This window comes from Tachysurus vachellii, chromosome 1, assembly GCF_030014155.1.
Source record: "Tachysurus vachellii isolate PV-2020 chromosome 1, HZAU_Pvac_v1, whole genome shotgun sequence".
In the NCBI taxonomy this organism is placed as follows: domain Eukaryota; kingdom Metazoa; phylum Chordata; class Actinopteri; order Siluriformes; family Bagridae; genus Tachysurus; species Tachysurus vachellii.
Genome location: NC_083460.1, coordinates 34,281,456 through 34,308,799, shown reverse-complemented (window position 1 = coordinate 34,308,799; position 27,344 = coordinate 34,281,456). Strand labels below are relative to the sequence as shown.

The 27,344-nt window shown below is 36.9% G+C and overlaps 1 protein-coding gene across 2 annotated transcripts; it reads left to right on the top strand.

Moving 5' to 3' along the window:
• The first annotated feature begins 1,214 nt into the window (after positions 1–1,214).
• cers3a (ceramide synthase 3a) lies at positions 1,215–27,027 on the top strand. 2 transcript variants are annotated; one of them, XM_060884191.1, is made up of 12 exons: positions 1,248–1,372; positions 2,727–2,796; positions 4,046–4,228; positions 7,192–7,309; positions 9,490–9,608; positions 10,854–10,911; positions 16,728–16,778; positions 17,344–17,436; positions 18,007–18,135; positions 18,271–18,377; positions 18,497–18,650; positions 25,927–27,027. In XM_060884191.1, exons 3-12 carry the CDS (start codon positions 4,056–4,058, stop codon positions 26,047–26,049), a joined length of 1,125 nt encoding a protein of 374 aa, XP_060740174.1. In that variant the 5' UTR covers positions 1,248–1,372; positions 2,727–2,796; positions 4,046–4,055; the 3' UTR covers positions 26,050–27,027. The 2 variants fall into 2 exon arrangements, with proteins under 2 accessions (XP_060740166.1, XP_060740174.1); XM_060884183.1 differs by lacking the exon at positions 2,727–2,796 and having other exon boundaries at positions 1,215–1,372.
• The last annotated feature ends 317 nt before the right edge of the window (positions 27,028–27,344 follow it).

Here is a 27,344-nt window from a genome sequence, read left to right as displayed (position 1 = left end):
GGGAGTTTTCTGAAAGCCTTGGTCATGTACCAATAGCATGCTGTGTCAAGATCTGGTGTAAATCATAGTCTTTTAATATCATCCAAAAAAAATTGTGTCTTATTATTCAGGAGTGAGTAATATAAGTCCAGACTCACTGACGTCTCCAGGCAGTTTCAGTAGGTTCATTTATTAAACATTAATAGGTTGAATGAGTTAATCAGTAATAAGGTGTGATGTGATCACAGGGCTATGGCTTTGCTACTCCTCTTAGAAAAACACAACCCAGGGCCTTTAATAAACGCATCAAATAGCATGTATGAGGTAACCACACATTATGACGCACTGAAACGTCAGCCAGTCAATGTAACGTAAGACACACGCACACACAGACACACGCACACACAGACACACGCACACACACACAGGCACACACAGACACACGCACACACACACAGACACACAGACACACACACACACGAACACAAACACACACACACACACACACACACACACACACACACACACACACACACACTACTTACATCTTTTCTTAGCTCTGTTTGCATTAAGAATATATCACATTTTTCCTTTTCCAATGAGAAATTTTGTAGATAAAATATACACCATTAAAAATAAATATAATTTATATATATATCTATAAAATAAAATAAAATAAATAATATGAAAATAAGAGCACTTATTTACTATATACTCATACTGAAAATTCTTTCAAAATACAGCACTGTTTGACTTTAACATAGAAATTTAGTAAAAGCTAATCATTTATAATACCATTATCTGGTGTGATCCAGTCAGGGAAAGGTTCCATTTTCCATCTGTTCCTACAGTATTTAGGCTTCATCCTCATGTCATCTCAAGGAGTTTTTCCTTGCCACTATCATGTCTGGCTTACTGTTTAGGAATCTAAATAAACCAGATTTCTCCTGCTTTGTGACTGTGTCTGTTAGTAAAAGTACTATCCAAGCACTATGTATACACACAAGTACATTTGAATAGAAGTGAAATTAAAGAAGACGCTGTGGTATGGATTGTTAAAGTGAACTGTATTCAAAATAGTGTGTGTGTGTGTGTGTGTGTGTGTGTGTGTGTGTGAGAGAGAGAGAGAGAGAGAGAGAGAGAGAGAGAGAGTCAGCCAACGAATCCTTGCTTACCTGGGGAAGGTAGGGGCAGAAGGTGGAGCAGAGAAAGGGAGGGGAAAAAAGGAGCCAAAGAATTGTAACTAAGCTGGGTGTGCCTGTGAAGAATTCTAGGCAAAGAGCATTTCTGTGTGTTCAGTGCAGTGCTCTGCTGTCATGCTCAGTTTACCCTTCCACACACACATACACTGACGTGAAGTGCCGGGAGAATACTGCGACATCTGTTCAGCCTGGTAAGGGCAGGTTTTGGTGACCCTCTTATATTTAATGCTGACTTTCTCTCATGCAGAGACTTGACTCTTCTTCTTCTAGGAAAGAAGAAGAGTTGTCAAAAATTGTAAGAAAGAAAATGTTTTTTCTTCTTTCTCACTTTTAAATACAGAGAATTTTAAAGAGACAAGTTCTAGGGAACAGGTTTTTCTTTTGTTTAAATTTAAAACTTACTTCCTGGATATTGTACAAGAAACAAGATACTTAGACTTGTTAATTGGGTGTAGTTTTGTCTTCCAAACTCTGTGTTAGTACTTCTCATTCAATGTCAGATTTGGTAACGCCTTCTTTATTTATGGCCACTTCAGTACGATTCCTCCTATATAGGATTACAATTATAGTATTCTCAACCAGGTTTTTAATACATCCTTGCAAAGCAACATTTCTGTTCGTCTGCTGCGTTCTTCTGGAATTGATTTGGTAGCACAATGCTCCAAAGCAACAACTGAATCTTATATGGGTCAGTAGGACGCTGTTCTTTTACTCTGTTCTTTGCCTGTAGCTTAGTAACATACAGATTTATGTATGAGAAATTTATTTCCCAAAAATATTGTTGTATCTTCCATTTAAATACAGCTCCCTTTTGTGTGTATGAGATCTGCTTTAACAGACTGCACAGCTTTAGTTTTATCACACAGGTTAATTTAAACTCTAGCCGTTGTCATGCATGGCTGCCCCTTGTTGTGTATATCATGGCTTTTTATCACTAAATTACCCTAAACAGAACTAAAAGTCAAGGCTCTCAGGATAATAGTGATAGAAAGGGGGAGGGAGGGTTAACCCACATGTACAGCTGACACTGTTTACATAGTTCACGCTCTGCATTGAGAGCTGTGTACAGACAAATATGTCAATAGGTTGCTCCATATGGTGTGATCAAATGGATCTGGAAAGTCAAACTATTTTCCTCTGGGTGTTTTATGCTGTGTCTTGAGGAACATTCTGCTATACATAGCTGGTTTGATTATGGGAGGTGAGAAGTGTGAGGTAATATGTTTCATCATGACCTTTGTGTTTTCTCCAGCTGATTAATTTAGTGAAATACCAAATGTGTGTTAGTACTGTACGTTATCTGGTCTTCCTGTATTACCTGTTGAATTGGACTGGCGTCATTTGAAGTTTCACACACATTCAGCTATAATTAGTGTGCAATCGGTGTACTATTGCTCTGCGGTGTACTATTTTCTCTATTAAATAGTCTATGGATTTTGAACCTCCCAAAACACACGCAAGTGCCTTTAGGAGTTAGTGCCTTTTCCTAACCGAGTATGGTGGGAGCAGGTGTGTTTATGTTTGTGTAATGATCTGTGCTTATAGTTTTGCCTCAGGAACAGCCTGCGTCGCCCTCATCCCTGTTGTTTTCCATTGCAGCAGAAGCTGTTTTGTGGTAAGTGGCTCCTGTGACCAGAACCGTGACCTGAACCATGACCTGAACTATTCCAAAATTAAGTTCTTCCGAGCCCCAGCCTCATTATCATGCCCATAGGCGGTTGCTAGTATTCATGCTGTGCTTTCATTGCAAGGGAATCTAGATACAGGAGTCAATGCAAATATTTACACTGGAAATAATAAGGAACTCCCAAACTTGAGATTGTGTATATCTCCATATTCAGTTTCTCTGTGGTTTCATCTATGTGCATTTATATTTTTATTATGCATTTTTGTTTTATGAATCAAATTCAGTGAAAGTGAATCAAATTCGAGCATTAATGATGTATACAAGATAAAACTGATTTTGACTTTTGCTGCTATGGTTACTCACCTACTGGTGACCAATAGTAAAGTGACTGGTGACTTGGAGTGATAAAATTACTGTATGTGAGAATGTAGCATAACATATTACAATGGCCATATAAATATAAAACTGCAGCTGATGTAACTGTCAGAACAACTGTTGGAGAAAATGAATGACTTCCTTTTGACCAATAAGATTTAAGCATTAGATGTAGCAATAACAGAGTGAACCCGTTATTGTAACTGTGATTCTGTGGGTAGGTATGGGGTCATATCAATATAGAATATCTTCATTATAAGTCCTAGGCATTAAATATTACCATAGCATTTACACTGTGTACACTTACTAGCCACTTTATTAGACACGATGACCTTGTTGGTCCACTTTTAGGTGCTCAGTTAAAAACATATTTTTCCATAAAGGAGTGTGATAATTCTTCTCTTTACTTTGTCACTGTCAGTGTATGTTTTAAAAAACCTTAGCATGTCACCAAAGTCACTCATACACACAACACTGCCATGTCTGTGTCAGCGCTGTACTGACATCTGGTCAGTGTTGATTCTATGGTGGGTCCTTTTCCTTAATGGATGAGGCAGAGAGAAATTGATATACTGTACATATAAACAAAAGGACAACAATCAGTAATTGGAAAGTACTGTAGACCTACAGTAATATGGCCTTGCCTCTGTGTACAGTATGAACAAATACCTGTGCTTTTCAAAGCTTCTGTGTAAAAACTATGTGATCATATCGGTTTTTGGAGATACTTTCTCTTTGTAACAGACACAAAGGAGTAGTCAATGGTTCTGATAAATGGTAAAATGAAAATTTTATTTGATGCATAATGCATGTTTTGAATCTGATGGATAGACATTAATGTGATGTTCTTTATCTACTCCAGAGTGGGCGGGATGATTGGGACCATCTGTGAATGGTTCTGGTGGGATCGCCTCTGGCTGCCCACCAATCTGACATGGGCAGATCTAGAAGACAAGGATGGCTTGGTCTACGCCAAAGCGTCTGACTTATACGTAACCTTGCCCTACTCTGTAGGTTTCCTCATAGTGCGGTACATTTTTGAAAGGTAAGTTCAAAGCAGTTCAGTGGCAGATAGACCTACAAGCAATTTCAGAATATGTAAATTATGCTGCAAGGCTAAAAGAGAAGTACAGCTTTCACTGACAAGTTAAACAGGAAAGGCTGACTGTGTAACATTAGACACAAGTTGTGTTGCAATGTTTACTTTTGCCAAGCTTATGCACATGCAAAATGTAAGCTCGCTAAAAATCTTTTTAACTAATAGTGGAAACCACTAATCACACTTATCTTAAATGAAAACACAGCTCATTACACAGACTATTTCACAATAATCTTCCATTTCACTTATTTCATGATATCACTACACTGAGGAACCAAACTAAATCAACAGAATGCTTTTTTTTTATGTTTTGAGACACCAAAACATAACATAATTTTAGCAAAACAGAGATAGAAATATATAATTTTTTATATATATAAAAAACATGTATATATATTCACATAAAATACAGTATTTTACATTTTAGTTGTAGCATTCCGAAGTAAAACTGCTTCTATCACTAAAGGAAATGTTAGCGCTCTGGTGGATGATAGCTAGTGCTTCAGAAACCACACAGTAGTCTATATAAAAAAAAATTTAAAGGTCAATCAATTATACTGAACTGTACTGAAGATTATATTACTAGTTTAAATCTGCTGTTTTTCTCCCATGTGCAAGCCTGGACTAGCTAGCATCTGGCTTATAAGTGTACAGCTAGTGTTCAGAATGCTAGCTGCCATCAGCTTGTATAATAGTTATTAAGGAATAATTACTGATCATGTAGAATCTTTTAAATGCTTATTACACCTCCAGTTATGGTTCAAGGTCTGTGTAAGACGTAAAAAAGAGACGAGTCAGCAATCAGGTGTAGAATTTCTAACTGTGAATCTTAGTTATAAAGTTTGCTTTAGATATTACACCTTTAAAATATATAAAATATAAAGGATAAAAGAGTTTAAGAGTTTTCCCTATAAAATTAAAATTGAAATCACAAAATGGTATTTTGTGTTTGAAAAACAAGCACTGGTATATTGTCCCTTGGTGTCACATCACAGTTTGTCAGTGATTTGAATCTCTTGTTATGCAAAATACAGTCAGTTAATGAGACTGAAATGCATCATGGCATAATTTACTGTGATACTGATAATGCATCATTATATTTCTTTTCATCCAGGGCAATTTCTAAACATTTATAAACCTCAAGCACCATTATACTCAGGGGCCCAAAAAAATTCCTTATAGCACCATTTCCTATTGTCTTATGTTTACACACACACACACACACACACACACACACACACACACACACACACACACACACACACACACACACACAAACACAAAGAAACCAGCTCAATGAGACCTGGTGACATGAGCGACATGAGCAACAGCAATCGTTGTCATCTAAATGGGGGTGTGTATCCAGCGACACAACAAAGTCAAGAAACGGTTAACTTTATGCGTGAACACAGTAGAGTGCACATGATCCTTTGAAAAGAGTACACACAGTTTCTCCTTCATCTCGTATGATAATCTCCCTTCTAGAAATCTAATTTGTTGTCAAGCCCAATGCTAGTTAAGCCGCCCACTGACAAATGTTATTACTATGGCAACCAGTATTAGGAACGCCTACTGGCAACATAATACCACAACTGATGACTGAGTTGCTATAGTTCTGAAAAGAAATGTAGATTGACATTTTGACCACATGAGCAGTGAATTAGTATATTAACTGTTAGTAGCATAACAAGCTAGCAACTTAATATGCATTAACTTAACAGAGAAAATGAACAAACTGATTAAATCCTATTCATTACCATTCATTGTATACAATTGTTTTTGGTCCTTTTGGGTCTGTTTTTGTTCTTCTTGCTTGTTTTATGCCCCAAACAGACATGAACTCCTCAGAATTGGAGCTTCTTAATGATCTTCGTTAGTTACGTTAGCCTGATGCATAAGCATTTTCAACAAATGAAAGGAAAGAGATTTGTTTCATATATAAACAGGTATATAAATTTGGGGGCCCCTGATGGTTACAGGGCTCTAAGCAACTGCTTACATTGCTTATAGCAAGAAATTATGTTAATATCAAAATGCTGAAATGAATGAACAAATGATTTTCTATAGTTATAGTTTCTATAGTAATACAATTAAACAATAAACTGTATGTATGAATGTGGTGAAATTTCCTGTCAAAACACATCCTCTTTGGAAAGATCTTTTTGAATGGAGTATCTAAAATGGACTGCTTTTCTCTTTGTGCTTCACCAGTAACAAGACAATCTGCATTTTTTGTGTATTATTAACACACAATCACCGGAGTATGTATGTGCTTTGTGAATGTTCCACAAAATTAACTGTAACTATAAATGGATTAAAAGTACGTCATCCTTTAAAATTTTTAAAATTCTGAATTGATATATTTTTAGATATTTCTTTACAGTTAATGTCCTTTGTTAAATGATTCTAGATTCAAGAGTTTATTGTCGTATGTACAGGAAACAGTCTGTTAAGCAAATACACCTGCTCTGGAAATTCTGCCAGCAGCCTATGACATATACTGTATTATAATGACATAAGTAAAGAAAAATGACACAAGACATAGATTACAAATATACAAAATGACTATGGCAAACATTATTATGTGCATGTATAAAGTGTACAGTGTGCAGTATAGACTTTGAAGACAAGTGCTATACAAGTGAAACTGAATTTAATTAAAAATAATATTTGGTAAATGTTGGTGGTAAAAAAAAAAAAGAATAAAACACTTTAGGAGGTTTTGCTACTAAAAATAATCATATTTTGCATAGTAACAGCTCACACCCTGGTCCCTTTGTCGCTAATTCTTTTCTTATGACAGCATAATGTCAGTTCTATATCATCACTGTTCACCTATTAAATCTATACAGTGTGACTTTTTCCATTTCAATGGGCTCTTTTGTAACAGAAATTATGTTCTTTTTCAGGTTTGTAGCCATGCCGTTTGCAACTGCCCTTTGTGTGACAGAGAAGAACAGACAGAAAGTGCAGCACAACCCAGTTTTGGAGCATTATTTCACATCCTGCTCCAAAAGCCCAGGGCAGGTAAAGCACAGCTATTTTCCATAGTACTGTATCTCTCAGTCTATTTCATAAAAGCATACAGAATTCTTCTTATTCATCACCTTAAGATAATGTTTAACGTCAAGAGTCCCTGACAGGTCCTGTGAGGTGTGGCTGAGCTATAATAGAAGCATGTAAAGTCACGCTGTGGTGCACTGGGAGGATTTCTAATGTCAAAAACAATTGACATACATTTATACAAACATACTAATAGTAATGAATTAATAGAGCTTTTATTGCTATACAATTACAGTTACAGCTTTTGGCAGACACTTACATTTTAATCTCATTTTATACAACTGAGCATTAAGGGCCTTGCTCAGGGGCCCAGCAGCAGCTGCTAGGCAGACCTAGGATTAAAAATCACAACCTTTTTATCAGTATTGCAACATATTTAACCACAAAGCTACCACATACCCCAAGTATAAATAAAAGTTAAATGCATTTAAAGCTTAATGAAAAAAATAAGATTTTGTGAGTATTTTAAAGATTATATTCCCAGTTAAAAGTATAGATATAGTGCTGTATTTATATAAAAGTGCTGTAGAGGTTTTTAATGAATGGTTAAAATGATAGAAAGGTCAATATGTTCTCATATTAATATGAAGGTATTTATCTAAGCCACGCATATAGGTTGTTTGTGAAGGACACATTGCCTACAGCTAGCTCTTGAGTGAAATGCTTTTATTTTGTATTCCTTTCTAATTTAACTCAACACTTTTAATTTTAAATTATATTACTGACAACGCCTTGATTTTGCAAACATGAATTTAAAAGTGTAATAGTATTTGGTACATCCACTTTTTGCCTTAATGGCAGTATGTACTCAAGCGAGTATGGAGTCAAGTTTGTGTAAATCATTATGATCTAACATATGAAATCCATCAAAGTGTCGTCTGCACGCGTGCTTCAATTAAAGAGGATAGACATCTTTTTTGTCTAATTACAGTGTAATTATTTGAGATTATTGAAAATGTACTTATTTGTTTTAAATATTTAAAAATAAAATAAAAAAAACTTTAATGCATATGGTATTGTGAGTTATTTATGTTAAGACACTACAAGTCGAAATGACAATTTTGGTTACATACTTTTTTTGTTAGTGATAAATTGTAACTATTGATGTAACATGAAAAAAACAAGTCAAATCTCGACCAAATAATTTTAGTGTTTTGTCCACTCGTGACATGTTTCCTTTCCAATCGATGTGTCCTTATAATGTACCTCTAACCCCTCACACACCCATAAATATAGATAGACAATATAGAAAAATGTATATGGGGACACATAGGTGCCCATTTAAAAATTATTGGCAGTACCAAATGTTTGTCTCGCTTTGCTCTTATAATAAGTTCCACTCTTCTAGGAAGGCTTCCCACTAAGTTTTGAAACGTGGCTGTGCGGATTTTATTTATACATCCACAGGAACATTAGTAAACTCCGGTAATGACATCAAGTGGGAAGTCCTGGTGTGCAGTCTGCAGTCCAGTTTACCCCAAAAGATGTTCAGTAGGATTAAGTTTTTTACTCCAGTTTTGGTAAACTATGTCTTTATGGAGCTCACTTTGTGCACAGGGGCATTGTCATGCTGGAACAGGTTCCAGTGAAGGGACGTTTTTCATGCTACATCATACAAAGACAATTGTTCTGTGTCCAAATGTGTGGCAACAATCCGTGGAAGAACCACAAATTGTCAGGGACAGAAGATGACGGAGTCAGATATAACGTAAAACAGAGTTTATTGACAAGCAGTAGTGAATGCAGTGAGTAAGGGTGAATAAGTCACTAAGTCAATAAGTGGACGAAGAACTTGGGAGACTACTGATAAGGAGAGAGAGTCAGGTTAGTAGACACAGCTTGTAGTAGCAGCTAGAGTTTACGAGACCGGACAAAGTGTGTGTGTATGAGAGCGTCTTTTATGCGGTGAGGTAATGGGGGTGCCAGGTGACGGTGATTAGAACTCAGGTGATGAAGATCTGGTTTGCTGTGTGAGGGGAGAACCTGGCAAATCCGTGACACAAATATGTCTGATGGCCAGGCGTCAACATACTTTTGCCCATATAATATATTTATAACACATTATTATACAAAATCCTGTACTAAAAAGCATCTTTGTGAATGTCCATAATAAAAGTTAGTGCCATCTCTTGTTTTGTTTCCAGGCAGATATTCAAGGCCTGTCAAAAAAATGTAGCATCCCCAGCAGACAGGTGGAGCGCTGGTTCCGGAGGAGACGCAATCAGGAGCGTCCCGGAGTCCTGAAGAAATTCAGAGAGGCCAGGTTAGTCCAACAACTGTCTACTATTTCTGGTGTGCCTTCTGACAAACAGCCAGAAATGCCTAATGATATATCAAACCTTGTAAGCTAAGTGAGATTTCCGTATACAAGGTGTTGATATATCGTCTTAATTAAAGTGTTGGATAGCCACATGCAGATATAGAGATGACCCTGGAGTTCAAAAATAGTTCAAATAATCTTCTAATATTCTATAAATGTTTCTTAAATAACTCAGATTGAGCGCTGGATAGGTAGGACCGACAGATTCCGAGGTCATTAGGATCATTTATCAGTATAGAAGTAGCTTTTAGGCACTGTATGTTGTCTTTTTTTTTAAATAAATAATTTCTTCCTTTTCACTGTTGGAGGTAATCGTCTTGTAAAATACTAGAGCTTTTGACTGACGCATAAAAAAGAGAAATAAATTTCCTGTAATTTTAGGGAGAATGAAATGAAATATAAAACTTTTTTTAATTGGCTAAGTGTATGTTTTCATAGATTAACCATTAAAAAAAAAAGAAGTAAAGAGGTTCAAGAGTTAAATGACACCCTAATCAGAGTATCACCCTAATGGCAGTTGTGGATTATTTACTGCTGTAGTTGTTTCCTTATGTTTCACCATCTAGCAAAGTTAAAACTTTTTATGTCCACTGTTTTTGAAGTGTTTTATCATCAGAAGAAAGAAAATGCATAATTGATGGTGATGCTACAAAGACACTTAAAGAAACAAATCTTTCCTTCATGTCCATTATGTCCATGTCCCTGGTGTTATATTTTGAAGGAAAGGTGATTAAAAAAAATAACTTCAATTCAAGTTAATAAAAAAGGAACAGACCTAATAAATTTTAACGGTTCACATCCTCGAATGGTTCACTTACATGCTACTGTATTTATATAAATACATATTCAGTCGGGCGGGGCATGGTGGCTTAGTGGTTAGCACGTTCGCCTCACACCTCCAGGGTCGGGGTTTGATTCCCGCCTTCACCTTGTGTGTGTGGAGTTTGCATGTTCTCCCCGTGCCTCGGGGGTTTCCTCCGGGTACTCCGGTTTCTTCCCCCGGTCCAAAGACATGCATGGTAGGTTGATTGGCATCTCTGGAAAATTGTCCATAGTGTGTTGTCCAACGCCTGAGATAGGCACAGGCTCCCCGTGACCCGAGGTAGTTCGGATAAGCGGTAGAAGATGAGACATATTCAGTCGCCACCCTTTGAAACCCACACTGACTCTCTGCCTTGTCTTCTATAGCTGGAGATTTGTATTTTACCTTGGATCCTTTATTGGTGGCGTCATCGCCCTGCATGATGTAAGTGTTTACAATTACTTCTCATTATAACTGTTGATCGACAATGAGGTGATGGTTAACCTTGTTGCAAAACTTGTTAGGTAATAAACTCCATTGTTGTCAGACATGCATTATAGGTCATATTCACAATAGCTTTAGGATATTTGAATTACAATAGAGCATTTAAGCAGGATTGCTCTTTTTTTAGTTTTAGTGACTAAATGAATAGCACTGAGGCTGGATGGCAGGAGAAACATTAATATCTGTAGGATCAACTCTGATGCTCTTTAGGTTGGATGTTATAAATACATTGCTCATGTTTACAATGTTATAAATGCTGAAAAAGTTTTATATCTTACTCATATCTGGTATTGTCCCAAACTAAATAAAAAAAAGCTAGTCCTATACAGGAAACACCTAATGTGTGCTTCTTATCTCACCTAGATGAGAGGTTCTTCTTATCTCACCCTGATCTCACCTTCTTATGTCACCCTGCAAACTTTTAAGGAAAGTTTAAAAAAAAAAAATAATTCAGAGAGAGAGAGAGACAGAGAGGCTGATGTTCTAGGTTTGTTCTAATAGTCATTGCAGTCATTACTATCTGATGGCAAACCTTAGATCAGTATATCAGTACAGCCAATGTTGTGTGATACAATTAGCCAGATTAAGCTTGCTACCAATATGGGAAGCTGAATGCTCACACTTCGTCTCTTTTACATCTTGCCAATGATCTAATCAGATCACAGCTAAATACACTTAAATGCAATCAGTGGGGAAGTTTATCCTCTAATTTCTATATGTAGTCACAGCTGTGTCTTTCAGTGTTGTAATCATGCCAAGTCTCTTCTGAATAGCCAGCACAGTAAAAACAAGAGTTACCCTCACATTAGCCAGCCCTTTCTTTCAAACCGCACAAACTTAGTCCTGTCTTTTGTCCCATTGTGTAATTTGTAATTAGACAGGACAATGTTTGCTTAGTCTGTTTACTTGTAGTTTCTCTTCCAAAGACATTTTGGCAAATCAACGATGGAGAAAATAATTCACCTCGTGCAGGCTTATTACTCCTGTTATTGTATTTCACCTACATATGGCTTCTCAATCATTGTTGATGACATAGTACAGATGTGTTGGCAAAACAGGCTTAAATAAATGAACCTCAATGTACACCAAATCTAAGGTAGTTCACCATGTGTAATCACTTGACATGACTGTCAACAAAAGGCTGCATGACTATATACTGTAGTCTGTGTTGAAAAGAACTCAGTTCCAGCCTTGCTTTATAGCATTTTGTGTATTTTTACTTATGACCACTGGTGGTGCTATTGTTCTTAGTTCCACGGAAGTAAAAAAAAACTCAATTTAAGCTTTTAAGTAAACAAATAATAAAATAGACCAAAAATTTATTCTGTCACATATACATTACAGCACAGTGAAATACTTTCTCCCCATATCCCAACTAGGACGTTGGGGTCAGAACTCAGGATCAGCCATGATACAGCGCTCCTGGAGCATTGAGGCTTAGGGAACTTCCACAAGGGCCCAACAATGGTAGATTGGCAGTGCTGTGGCATGAACCCCCGATCCTTTGACTTTTTGGGGAAAAAATGGCTTATCTCTGCTAAATATAAGACTGTTAAAGGATTGTTACGTTGATCTTGTAAGGGCTTTTAAACAACAACTGCTATTTTCAGGCACTTAGGTTAAAGAAAGAAACAGACAAATAGACAAATATTCCTCTGCACCTTATGAGTATAAAGTTAAAGTAAAAAGAAAACAAATTACTAATTAATTATCAATGAATTAATCAAGATTAATGTGAAGACATTCTCCTTTCGGCCATGTTAATGTTTGTCTTTTTTGTTTGTTTGTTTGTTTTTAATTAGAAATAGTCATTGCTGCTTTCAAGTTCCATAGAAAGGATTATAAATGAAAATTTCTTATCTTAATGTTCCACAGGACATTGCATTATTATATATAATGGGTCACGTTGGTAACAATTCTTTCATATTAGCACAAAACGTGTACAAGGAAATATAATAGTTTATTCCTGGTAATCAGTTAATGGTGGCAGGGGAAACAGTGTGCACAACTACAATCATACAAAGCCTGAATGTATTATCATATATGCAGGAGACAAGCCTTTATTTAAACATGTCATGTACTGTATTTGACCAGTCAAGGTTGTTGACACCACAAATATGCAAATAAGAACATTAACCCTGGGTTAAGGAATGTACAGCCTGAAATGCCAGATTATGAATAACCAGGATTAATTGTCAACCACGGCTAAAGTAAAACCAGCATGAAACATGAAATAAGAAAACCCAGGATTCAGTTTAAACAGGACCTACAATGTCCCAGTGTTAACTATTTCAAGTGGGAATAGACATACTGTGAATATAGTAATGTTATTATGTATAAATGATTTAGCATAATCAGAATATTTCCCGGGGGCACGGTGGCTTAGTGGTTAGCACGTTCGCCTCACACCTCCAAGGTTGGGGGTTCGATTCCCGCCTCCGCCTTGTGTGTGTGGAGTTTGCATGTTCTCCCTGTGCCACGGGGGTTTCCTCCGGGTACTCCTGTTTCCTCCCCCAGTCTAAAGACATGCATGGTAGGTTGATTGGCATCTCTGGAAAAATTGTCCGTAGTGTGTGATTGTGTAAGTGAATGAGAGTGTGTGTGTGTGCGCCCTGCGATGGGTTGGCACTCCGTCCAGGGTGTATCCTGCCTTGATGCCCGATGACGCCTGAGATAGGCACAGTCTCGCCACAGATTCTCAATTGAATTTAGGTCTGGACTTTGACTGGGCCATTCTAACACATGAATATGCTTTGGTCTAAACCACTCCGTTGTAGCTCTGGCTGTATGTTTAGGGTCATTGTCTGGCTGGAAGATGAACCTCCGCCCCAGTCTCAAGTCTTTTGCAGACTCTAACAGGTTTTCATCTAAGATTGCCATGTATTTGGCTCCATCCATCTTCCCATCACCTCTGACCAGCTTCCATGTCCCTGGTGAAGAAAAGCATCCCCACAACATGATGCTGCCACCACCATGTTTCATGGTGGGGATGGTGTGTTCAGGGTGATATGCAGTGTTAGGTTTCCGCCACACATAATGTTTTGAATTTTAGCCAAAAAGTTCAATTTTGGTCTCATCTGACCAGAGCACCTTCTTCCACATGCTTGCTGTGTCCCCCACATGGCTCGTCGCAAACTGCAAACAGGATTTCTTATGGCTTTCTTTACAGAATGACTTTCTTCTTGCCACTCTTCCATAAAGACCAGATATGTAGAGTGCATGACTAATAGTTGTCCTATGGACCGATTCTCCCACCAGAGCTGTTGATCTCTGCAGCTCCTCCAGAGTTACCATGGGCCTCTTGGCTGCTTCTCTGATTAATGCTCTCCTTGCATGCCCTGTCAGTTTAGGTGGACGGCCATGTCTTGCAGGCTTGCAGTTGTGCCGTACTCTTTCCATTTCCGCATGATGGATTGCACAGTGCTCCGTGAGATTTTCAAGGCTTGGGATGTTAATTTATAACCTAACCCTGCTTTAAACTTCTCCACAACTTTATCCCTGACCTGTCTGTTTTGTTCTTTGGTCTTCATGATGCAGTTTGTTCACTAATGTTATCTAACACACTACTGAGGGCTTCACAGAACAGCTGTATTTATACTGGGATTAAATGACACACAGGTGTACTCTATTTACTTATTAGGTGACTTCTGAAGGCAGTTGGTTTCACTGGATTTTAGTTAGTGGTATCAGAGTAAAGGGGGCTGAATACAAATGCACACCACACTTTTCAGATCTTTATTTGTAAAAAGAATTGGACACCATTTATAATTTTCATTCCACTTCACAATTATGGGGCACTATCTTTCGGGCTATTTCATAAAATCCCAATAATATACATTTTTCTTTGTGGTTGTAACATGTCAAAATGTGGAAACGTTCAGTGGGTATGAATACTTTTGCACGGCACTGTATTTCCAATGTCCTGCTGTAAGTCATCTCACTGAAATTTCCTTTATTCCCCCCTTATATGTTTGTTAGCAGCTCAATATCGCTTAGAGCACTAACGTTTATATCTACATTTTATGTCAGATATTATTTACTGAACATGTTATAACATGACAGAACCTTTAGAAAACAGATTTGAGTTAAACTTCGCTGGTTGTTAGCTAAGAGTGTTTTGAGGTAAGACATTTGTTGACCCTGTGACTACAAACTCACAGGGGAATATACATCCCTGGAAACATATACTGTATAGATGCACACTGTTAGAAACCATGTACATGGATACCGCATCATAAAGAAGAGAGAATGTCATGCTGCTAATTTACAGTAATGTATACGGGTGTCATATAACTAGCTGTAACAATCAGCATACTTGGTTGAAGCTTGACAGTCAGCCAAGGGAAAGTAGAGTAAAAAAAATCTCTAGAGTCTCTAGTTATGCATTACAGATAAATTACAAATAGATTATGCTTTATTAATTATAAACTATGGTTTAGTTGTTGATCCTGATTCGATGATTAATTATTTTTTTATAATGGCTGTGAGACCATCACTACCATATTTGATTCTTTCCCAACTATCAAGTGTGGAACACACAGTTGTCTAAAATGTCTCTATGTTGTGTTGCACAGATCCACTGAACATATTTGGAATGAACTGAATGCCAACTGCACCCAAGCAGCAGTGCCTGATCTCACTATTGCACTTGTGGCTAAATGGACACAAGCCCCATAACCATGCGTCATGCTCTATTGGATAGCTTCCCAGATGAGTGGAGGTTATTAATACTGCAAATAGGAGTCTCAAAGAGCACATATGGGTGTGACAGTGAGGCATATACAAACTTTTGTATTAGTTTTTTTTAACTTTTTAAAAGGTGTGGTATTATTTATTATTTTTTTTGGAGGCTTTGCAGTTTCCTGGTAAAATGACTAGCCAAAAGAAAGGAAAAAAAGTGACTGGTGATGGGGATGAGTAGATGGAGCTGATAATATATAATGTACTGTTTGCCTCACATATCCGAGGTTGGGGTTTTGATTCCTCTGTTCTGTGTCTGTGGAAACAAGTTCTCCTAGTGTTCAGGGGACTTTAGGTTAACCGAGTTCGTCTGCCAGTCCAAAGACTTGGCTAATTGGCATTTCTGAATTGTCTGTAGTGTGTGAATTGTGTGTGTGTGTGTGTGTGTGTGTATGTGTGTGTGACACTGCCTTTGTTCTTGGTTCTTGTCGAGGCTGTGCATGATAAAGTTTATTCTTTAATAAATAAAAAAGGTACTGTTGGCAAATTGCAATGGTATTTGAGTAAAGCGCTTCGGGGTATGTTGTTATACTTTAGAGTGATCAGACAAAATATAACTTGCAGACATTTCACTGTTTAACATTGTTTATGTACTCACAGTGCATTATGGGTAAAACATTTTAGCCTGTAAGGACAGCATTTGACTGTTGGAGTACAACAAATTTCATGTTGGAAGGCATATTATAGAGCATGCTGTAGATTTAATGTTGTATAACATTAAGTAGACATGAATTTGAAGCATTTGGGACAAAGCAATGATAAAATAACATTTCATTAAAAAGACAAACACAAAAACAAACAGAGCTCTGTCTTGGTTACTGTCGTCTTCAGATTATCCGTGCTCAGTACTTGCACAATGCATCACGGGGTAGGGCAGACATTTGATCACATCCTTGTTGTATTGTTAGTCATCTAAAGAGGGATAATGAAAGGTACATACTCTTAAGCAGACTGGTTTCTCTTAAAACTGTGTCCATTGACTCTGCTTTCATTCTTTTATCTTATTCTCTTTTTAGAAACCATGGTTTTACAATTTACGAGAGATGTGGAAGGGTTATCCGAAACAGGTGGGCTTTTATTTTATTTATTTATTTTTTTGATCTTCTTTGTTTTGACTTTAACATGCCTGTGTTCACACTATACACCCAATAAACATGTGTTGCTCTTATCACTGGCACAAATAAGAACAAAACATAAGATTTTAATAATATTGAAGCACAATTTTATAAAAAGTTTATACGATACTCAAATTTACAACCTGCTCGTAAATAAACTCCATGATAAACATCTGCTCAGGTCCACACACACCATCACAAAATATATGTAGATGATATTAAACGAGTGAACATGGGATTTGTTTAGTTACCTCTAAAGTCGGTGCCAGTGAACTGACGTCAGAAACATTGACCACCTTAACAGCATAAAAGACCACTGTGAAGCTGGACTATCTATATTTCCCATAATACTGTAAAACCCTTTAATATACCAAATGTTTTAAACTTCAGTTAATTCTTCTTCTTCTTCTTCTTCTTCTTCTTCTTCTTCTTCTTCTTCTTATCATTCCTTTAATCTCAGATAAGCAAATTTCTGTTAATTTTATAACAAATTATTGCTGTGTTTTCTTCCTTGTAGTCCTTGCTGGAGTCTCAATACTGGTACTACATCCTGGAGATGAGCTTTTACTGGTCTCTTCTTTTCAGCATTACTTTCGATGTGAAAAGAAAAGTGAGTTTCATACAGAAAAACCCATGTTTATAAACCATTGTTTTTTTCTCACATTTTTCCTCTCAAAGTAGATTATAGTGACGTACAAAGATAATAACTGCTATCCTAAAGGGATCAGCTAAATGCGATTATGTTGATGGACAATAGCAAAACAATGCCTCCAGATTAATTGGCAAACCCTTAGAGCAGTTCACCGATTTATGTGAACCATTTAATACTAACTAAAGATTCAATGAATAGTTCATTAAAAGATTTACACTGAACAGATTTATTTTCTACTAACACCAGTAAAATTTATCAGTCAAGACATGTTTGGTGTCTTGTTTGAGTCTTTATCTTTGGACTGAGTTTAAAACTTTCATTACAAAAATAGAAAATGTATTTTGTTGACCTCACAAAGCATTATAGGGTAAGAAACAGTGAGACTTAACGTGCTTTATGAACGTTAGCTAATCATAACTAATAACTGATTTTTTTTTGTTTTTATTACATACATGGCAATGTATGTGATGACAAAAGTAAACAAATGGGGAATGTTTTTTTTTTTTTATTATTATTATTTATTTGTAGGACTTCAAGGAGCAGATAATTCACCACTTAGCCACATTGACCCTGCTGGCATTTTCCTGGTGTGGAAACTACATTCGAGTAGGAACTTTGGTCATGCTTGTGCATGATGCCTCTGATGTGTTTTTAGAGGTGAGTGATGACGATTATTGACATTTTTTCTGGAATATCATTCATAAAACATCACAAACTCTGAATAGTTGCATTGTCAATGTATAAGTGTTTAGCTCAATTTTGATCCCATGTGAACTTTCTTCTTCTGTCCAGTCTGCCAAGATTTTTAACTATGCCAAATGGCAGAAAACCTGCAATGGCATATTTGTTCTGTTTGCTGTTGCGTTCATGGTGACGAGACTCGTTATCTTTCCATTTTGGTAAGATGCTTCTTTAGTTGATATATATATATATATAAATACGAATGATTCTTGGTTAACGCATTCTGTAATATACCTGCAGTTTACAATAACAATGTCTTTGTTGTATTTGTTGTCAGGATCATCCACTGCACGTGGGTCTACCCACCTGACCACTACCCTGTTTTCTTTGGGTATTACTTCTTTAATGCTATGCTTGTCATCCTATTGATGCTACACATATTCTGGGCTTACCTGATCCTTCGCATGGTGAAGAAATTTCTCTTTGGAAGTGTAAGTACTTATTATCCATTTGCTAAACTCCCTAGTTTAAGCTCTGCATGACCTACTCCAAATGTATCGTTCAGCAAAAACAAGCTTTCTACTGGAGCTACAAGTTCAATGTAGCTAGCCAATAAGATTTAACATTGTGCAGTCTGACTGTCAAACACATCACACACTCACCTAATATTATATAAAGTAAAACAGTAGTAATTTCCATACCTCCTTTTCTCATTTTGTTTGCTAGTAACCCAGGCTAAAACACATCTAGCATTAGTACGCAAACTAAACTGAATTCTGTTCTCTAAAACCTTACTGCATGACATCTCTGGAGCTTGTTCTTCATATGTGGATTCCGGTCTGTTGTTGATCTTATTGCCAGTGTAAGCTCTAACCTGAACAACAGCAGGCTTATTTATTAAAAGCAAGATTAGATTGAGCAGATGTTTTATTAAAAATATGAAAAATACTCATTAAACTTTTTACCAATACACTGGTGAACTTGATGTATGGGACATTTTCAATCAGTACAAACAAAGTGTGAGATGGTATTACCTTTGTTAGATAATCTTACATAGAATTTTAGCGACATCAAATTTTAGATCCGTGTGATCAAGCACTTCAGACATTTAAGAGAGCAGATGTGGGTTTGATATCACAAAGTAGAAACACCGGGCACTGTTCTAGGAATATTTCCACCTGAAAACAGAAATAAATGTCTGCTTTCTTCAGAGCCATTAAACACCAATGTGGCATGTGACATGTCAAAGAAATTCATTGCTGAAACCCCAAAACACACCAACACTCTGATAAAAAGAGTCTGGAATTCATAATTGCTAAATATACATACACAGGCTGCAATTACTCAATTGAGGTCAATTATATATATCTGATTGTGCAGTGCATAGTTGCATCAAATGAACAAAAATGAAAAACTATCCGTTGTCATGATTTTATATGTTGAGTAAAAAAAAAAAATCAGTATCCATATAATTAAACTATGTCATTATCTCACTGATAATGATTTTAAGTCTTGATATATTTGCTCTTTATATCTCTCAAGCAAATCAAGAGTGTTTGAGTGATTAAGCTCAAACAACCCATTTTGGCTATAATAATCTCTTATATCACATTCTCCTGTATGTTCAATTAATTATATTATATATCTAATATATCTAATTTGCATATAATATTTAAACAAAAAACAAGGAACAGGGTCTGGATCACATTTGAGGCAAAAATAAAAATAGAAAATAAAGTCTTAATGTTAACTTTATGTTCTTAGTCACTCACCTTTTATGGGCTTGAACACCAGTTCTTGGTTTAATACAGGCTGATCTAGACACAGAAAACTAATATTGTAACGCTTTAAAACGTGGCCAAACCTTAGAGCTGTTAACTGGATCCAGAACATTATAGTAATGAAGCTAATCTTCTGAGTAGCATGAGTCTGGAATTAAATAACTTTCTCTGCATTCAATGTAGTCCGATGTTTTATTTGTAGATATATGGCCTGGCCTGTATATAAACTGGCATTAATAAGTAGAAATGAAATTTTTGGAAATTGTAGCTCAAGGAAAAATTGTTTTGTACTTTAATTTTGTGCTTGTTTGAAAAAGGACACCTCATTGTTCAAATGTTTCCCGGAAAGCTTTCCTCTTCACTGCATCCACCACGTTAAACAGCCTTGTAATGACAGATCATTCCTTTCCACCTCAAATAAATGTAAATATCCAGTACAGGGAAGTGAAAACGTTTTTATTTTGCATTATCTTCTAAATTAATAGATCTTTCATTACAGATTCTATTACTGTCAAGAACTAGAATGAAAATTATTTGGTGTGTCCTTTTTTTGCTTTAATGATAATGTGTTTTTGACCGGGGGGCACGGTGGCTTAGTGGTTAACACGTTCGCCTCACACCTCCAGGGTTGGGGGTTCGATTCCCGCCTCCGCCTTGTGTGTTTGGAGTTTGCATGTTCTCCCCGTGCCTCGGGGGTTTCCTCCGGGTACTCCGGTTTCCTCCCCCGGTCCAAAGACATGCATGGTAGGTTGATTGGCATCTCTGGAAAATTGTCCGTAGTGTGTGATTGCGTGAGTGAATGAGAGTGTGTGTGCCCTGCGATGGGTTGGCACTCCGTACAGGGTGTATCCTGCCTTGATGCCCGATGACGCCTGAGATAGGCACAGGCTCCCCGTGACCCGAGGTAGTTCGGATAAGCGGTAGAAAATGAGTGAGTGAGTGTTTTTGATCTGGCAAGTACTCCATGTTGTGAAAACTTGCAAAAAATTATTTTCAGAATAAATCCATCAAAGTGTCGTCTAAACACACGTTTCAGTACAGGAGATTAGTTATGAGGGAAATATGACCACACATTTGCTACATTAAAATAGGGACCTAGAAATCGTAGTAATCCTGAATGTGTTTTTTGAGATCTCAGGAAAGAAGCACTGAGATAGATTGCAATTGCATATGAGGCGGCTTTAACGAAACAGATACCAAATAATCCAAAACAGGCAGAGCAAGCAGGTTCAGTATTAAAACAATGGTAGAGTTAGAGCAAAGCAATAACACGGATAACTCGACACAGGAACTAGGTCAAAACCAGTTGATCATACAGAGTAAACAAGTCATGGTGTAGACAGATACTGGGTGATAGAAAAAATCTAAACTTCAGTTCAATATCCAAAACGACAACTTGACTTAAAGAGAAGAAATACATAACTTAATGGAGCTGGTATGCTTTACAGTGTAGTTGCAGCTGCATTCAGTTTTCACTGCATGGCTGTAAAAAAAAAAATTTTCACTCCCTGTATTGAATGTTGATAGTATGCATTTGCAGATAAATATGAAGATAACATTTCTCAGAGAAACTAAAGAAATACACCGCATATCTAAAAAAAACACCCAAAGTACTTCCTTGACATTTGTTTTTCATAAACTGATAATGAGGTGTTATTTTTCTCAGACTGTAAGGGACTGAATCCTGTATAAACCTGTCTGGCCTAAATTTTTATGGTTTGACTGTAACAGGAAGTAAATAATTAGAATGTAGAGTGAGATTATTTATCTGGATGGTTCAACCTGGATGTCTGAAGATCTTTACTGCAATCATTGTTGATCACTTAACACTCAATTTTGAAGTTCTGTGCATGGGTTAATTTGCCAATATAAAGAAACAAACCACATATATACGTATTGTCTTTTTGTCTGGAGGTGAATCCAAGATCATCTTAGTATTTCATGTACAGTATAGTTATAATCCACTGACAGTAGTCAATAGTCTGCTGTGATTACTATAAGATGATCAGTATTCCAACCTCTTAATCCCTTCCCATTAACCTAACTCTGACCAATCAGGATCAATAATTCAGTAGTGTGTCAGGTAAACATGGTGGTAGCAACAAACAAGATGAGACATCAATAGAAGCTAGGACACCAAAACACAGGTACTTAAACTGATATTGGCTCCATTAGTATAAATCTATTAAAGGTATTCCTGCAATTATTAACCTAATTTAATCTTGCATGAGAAATTTGTCAAACCTTTACTAATAAAATAATTACAATATTTATTTTTACCTAATCAGGACATGGCTTTCTTTGTGCATTGGCTTTCTTTCTCTAGATGCCAGCAGTGCCAGCTAATTTCTCTGCCCTGCTGTTTTCCCTGAAATGAAATTGCTGAGTCATTAGAGAGAGAGAGAGAGAGAGAGAGAGAGAGAGAGAGAGAGAGAGAGAGTGTGTGTGTTTGTGTGTGTGTGTGTGTGTGTGTGTGTGTGTGTGTGTGTGTGTGTGTGTGTGTGTGTGTGCTGATCAGACTGGCTAGATGCTCGATCCCTGAGAATAGTAGCCAGTGTGTGCCAGATATTCATTTAGTTAATTCCTCAAGGCTGTTTTGATTTATGGCATGCAGGTTTAGTGCGCTTGTGATCAGTTTTTTCATGATGGGTGGTTAAATGATTCCCATATCAGGCCTGATTGAGTTTCATTTTTTAGCGAGTATTTCTGCTGAAACTGTAGCATTCAGTCACTCTTTTATGAATAAGAAATAAGTTCACTTACAGTTTTAAAGGAAACCAGTGTATCATAAGGCATATATTCCATGTTATTGGTGTATTAAAGAAGGTTTATTCAGTTTTCTAGTTGTTTTTTGTGCATAGGGTGTTTTTTGTCTTTATTGTCTTATGTGAATTTAAATACGTGTCTTTGGTTGTTCTCCAAAGCCTTTTATTTTAGTGTTTTTTTTTTTTTGTTTTGTTTTTACTTTGCTCTAGCCCCTGGCACACATGCTGTTCAGTTATCTGGTTGTTGAAAGAAGATTGAGTGCATGCCTATCTATGAAAATATTGTGTCTCAGATTATATATGATATCTCAAGGAGTCTTAATTTGCCACCATCACCAATGGCTTGCTCATTATGGATAAATCAAATCTTCAGCTATGTCACACAGACTTATTTTGGGTAAAAGTATTATCTCAATAACATTAAATTAAACTTGGCTAAAACTGTAAAACATCACTGAATTCAATTAAATTGTATACTGAATATAAAGGCAAATAATTTACATACAGGATCATGATCAAATTGTCTTACAGTTGTTGGCCACTATATACACAGTATACAGTACAATCAAATGAGACATATTATCCTATAATAAAACCAGCCAAATTCATTTGCTGTAATACCATATATTGCTCCTAATATGTACAGACCTATTCTTTATTAACAAAGATGATAAAATCTTGCTTGGAAAATATAATTTAGTTTTCTTTATCATTCAAAGTTATTATGTTTATTATTATTCTTATTATGGAAAGAAATTAAATTTGTATTAATTCTAAAATAACATCAGAGCTTGCTAGTGGACTCTAATTTTTAAGCCCTGATCCATCGTTTGTTTTGTAAAGCTAGTGCTTTTGCTGTATTTCTGCTATAGTTCATCCAGTTCAGTCAGTCTGATATTACCCAGGCCTGCAGTTTGCCATCTTTGGCTCTTTCTCTCTTTCTCTAGATGCTATTAAAATAAACAGTGCCAGCTTGTTTCCCTGCACTGTTGCTCCATCTGCAATGAAATGGGTGAATCATAATGTGTGTGATCATACTAGCAAGGAGCTTGATCCCTGACAATTACAGTGTGTAGCGTTTGCCAAATCAAATGAGCTCACCTTGTAAATGCACCAAAAGCCTGTTGCTCTCAACGTGGTAATTAGATATGATTGAATGTTCATCAAACTACGTACAGTAATGTTGCTGGGGTTACTGATGGTTCTCTAAATCTGGTTTATAAAAGACTTGTATGCTAATTACTCAAGGCTGTTTCAATATAGTGCACTTGAGGCTGGTTTAATATGATGAATGGGAATAGAAATAATCTGGATAAGAAAACATTTACACAATTTTCCTCCTGTCCCAAATTTAGTTGATTACCCAAGACTTCATGACAGACATTTGCTTCCTTAATTTTACACTCTAATGTATCTTGTGATGAAAGTCTATCTCTCTTAAAATGTTCCTGTAAATATATGCTTCATATCATATCCAGTTCTTCATACAAGTGATTCAAACAAACTTGCTGATGTGGTTTGGGACACAGTATGATGTAATCTCATAAGACAGGTAAACATGCCAGGACATGTAAGTGTGATCCAGTACAATAAGGAAGTCATCAAGTCTCAATGTGGTAAGACCAAATAAACATTCTGCAGACAACCGCCTCCCTGCCCCCACCCCAATCAGACATGGTTTGCTCTAATCTGAAACATATGGACTCCTTAATTATCTTTCAGACTAGTTATCTTCCTGGTTCTATGTACAAAATTCTTTTCAAAAGAGTGTTTAAAGGACTGTTGTGTCCTGACATGAGAAGTGACTCCTTCAGGCGTTGGAAGACCGCCGAGTCTTTACCTAAGAAGTCTCTATTGTCCTTCAGGAGTAGTCCTGACATGAGGAGTGTCTCTTGTACTTCATGTCTAAGTAGACCACTGAGTCTTGACCTGAGTAGTGTCTCTTCTACATCATGTGTAGGGAGACCACTGAGTCTTGACCTGAGTAGTGTCTCTTCTACATCATGTGTAGGGAGACCACTGAGTCTTGACCTGAGTAGTGTCTCTTCTACTTCATGTGTAGGGAGACCACTGAGTCTTGACCTGAGTCGTGTCTCTTCTACTTCATGTGTAGGGAGACCACTGAGTCTTGACCTTAGTGTCTCTTCTACTTCATGTGTAGGGAGACCACTGAGTCTTGACCTGAGTAGTGTCTCTTCTACTTCATGTGTAGGGAGACCACTGAGTCTTGACCTGAGTAGTGTCTCTTCTACTTCATGTGTAGGGAGACCACTGAGTCTTGACCTTAGTGTCTCTTCTACTTCATGTGTAGGGAGACCACTGAGTCTTGACCTGAGTAGTGTCTCTTCTACTTCATGTGTAGGGAGACCACTGAGTCTTGACCTGAGTAGTGTCTCTTCTACTTCATGTGTAGGGAGACCACTGAGTCTTGACCTGAGTAGTGTCTCTTCTACTTCATGTGTAGGGAGACCACTGAGTCTTGACCTGAGTAGTGTCTCTTCTACTTCATGTGTAGGGAGACCACTGAGTCTTGACCTGAGTAGTGTCTCTTCTACTTCATGTGTAGGGAGACCACTGAGTCTTGACCTGAGTAGTGTCTCTTCTACTTCATGTGTAGGGAGACCACTGAGTCTTGACCTGAGTAGTGTCTCTTCTACTTCATGTGTAGGGAGACCACTGAGTCTTGACCTGAGTGTCTCTTCTACTTCAGGTGTAGGAACACCACTTAGTCTTGACATGAGGAATGTCTTTTCTACTTCAGGCTTAGGAAGGCTGATGAGTCTTGACACAAGGAGTGTATCTTTTACTTCATTTGTATTTAGACCACTGAATCTGACCTTTGCGGTGACTGTTCCTCTTGAGCATAGGTTAAGTGAGGATTTTATAAAGGTATATCACCTGGTCCTGACTTCTCGAAATAGTCCTGCATAGTAACTTTGTTATCTAGAAAACTTAGCTAATGGTAAGAATGTAATTCTGATTATTATGCTATATTTTGAAATACTTGGCCACTGCGACACACTACATACATGTGACACACTAGCTAACATGCACAACATAGACAATGGTGTAATATCCCACAATGGAGCGTATTCATATACCTTAACATTTTGTCTGAGAGTAAAGGAAGTAACAGCAAATTAAGCTTGGATTATTCAGCAAATATATATATTTTGTAATGTACAAATGTTTTTGTAATTTTCTCATCCCTGTCTTGACAGTTAACCAAAGATGAGAGGAGTGACAATGAAGAGGAGGAAGATGATGAAGGGGAGAACAGCATACCCGAGGACCATCACGTACATCCAAAAGTCACCAATGGCTGTGGTGCCAACCATCACTAACACACCAGATGCTTCTGCAGATTCTCTTGTTGCCGATGACTGAAGGAACCTAATGAAGTTTTACGTTTTTATTTTTTCAAAGACATAGACTCCCATGGTGTTCAGCCTCAACTGGCTTAAGACTATGAGAGAAAGTTTTGATTTATTACGACCATGAAAGTGCCAGAGACCAGAAACATACTTGTATTTGTCAACAATACAAACCAAACAAGTGCTCATTTCTGTTTTCTTAGTGCCAATAGAATCTGCTTGCCTTGACTCCTCTGTTGTGGCTACACTCTTTACATGAACCACAAAGTAAGCAAGAAGAAAAAGATCAACATTGGAAAAAAAAAAATCCATCGAGCGTTCCTGATACTCATTGTTCACTGGTACACAATACTACAGAGTGACCTGGATGCTGTTGAGGCTTGTCTGCTGTTTCTCATGAGTGAGATGAAATAACACTACTGTTTTTTAATGCATGAAAATACAATAGAAAAAAAACATTTTAATCCCATGATGTGAGTTCCAGATATTGTATTGAACTGTTGTACAAAAAGCATTACACTGAATGTAGTTCCCCAGCCAAGACAAGTTTGTTTGTTTAGCATCATGTTGCTAACAAAGAAGGAAAACTAATTTATATCTACCTTAACATGTTCGAATGCATTGTGTAAATCATCACCTTCTTGTATGATTGTGGCTCTTTTTTTGTTTAAAGTCTTATTTAATGTACTCTTGAGAAGCGAGTGAGTGCACGAGTGAGCCAAGAACAAACACGTGCAAACGGAGAACAAATAGAAGTAATTTTTTTTAAACTTGAATTATGTACTTGTAGATTATTTTTAATGCTCATGATAAATATATTTCAGTACATGTGTGGTTTGATATTTGATAAAAAATGAAAGGGTCAAAGAAAGATTTAATTATTGAATGTGGACTTTTTTTGACCATTTAAAGGTATTTTGTTTTAATTAAAAAAAAAAAGATATTTTATGAATGAATTTATTCAGTGATTTAATCTCATCTCAAACTTCAAGTCAAGAATATAATCAACAATGGCTTGGTGGTGAGCGTTCCTGAGAAGAATACTGAATGAATTTCCCTTGGTTGATTTCGATGACTTGCATGGAGGCATCCTAGAATTTCCATCCATCCATCCATCCATCCATCCATCCATCCATCCATATATTCATCTTCTATGCTGCTTATCCTACACAAGAACAGAGGGAACCGAGGTGACTCTGTCCACAAGGTTAGAGACAACCTGGATAGGACACACACACATTCACACACTACAGACAATTAATAGA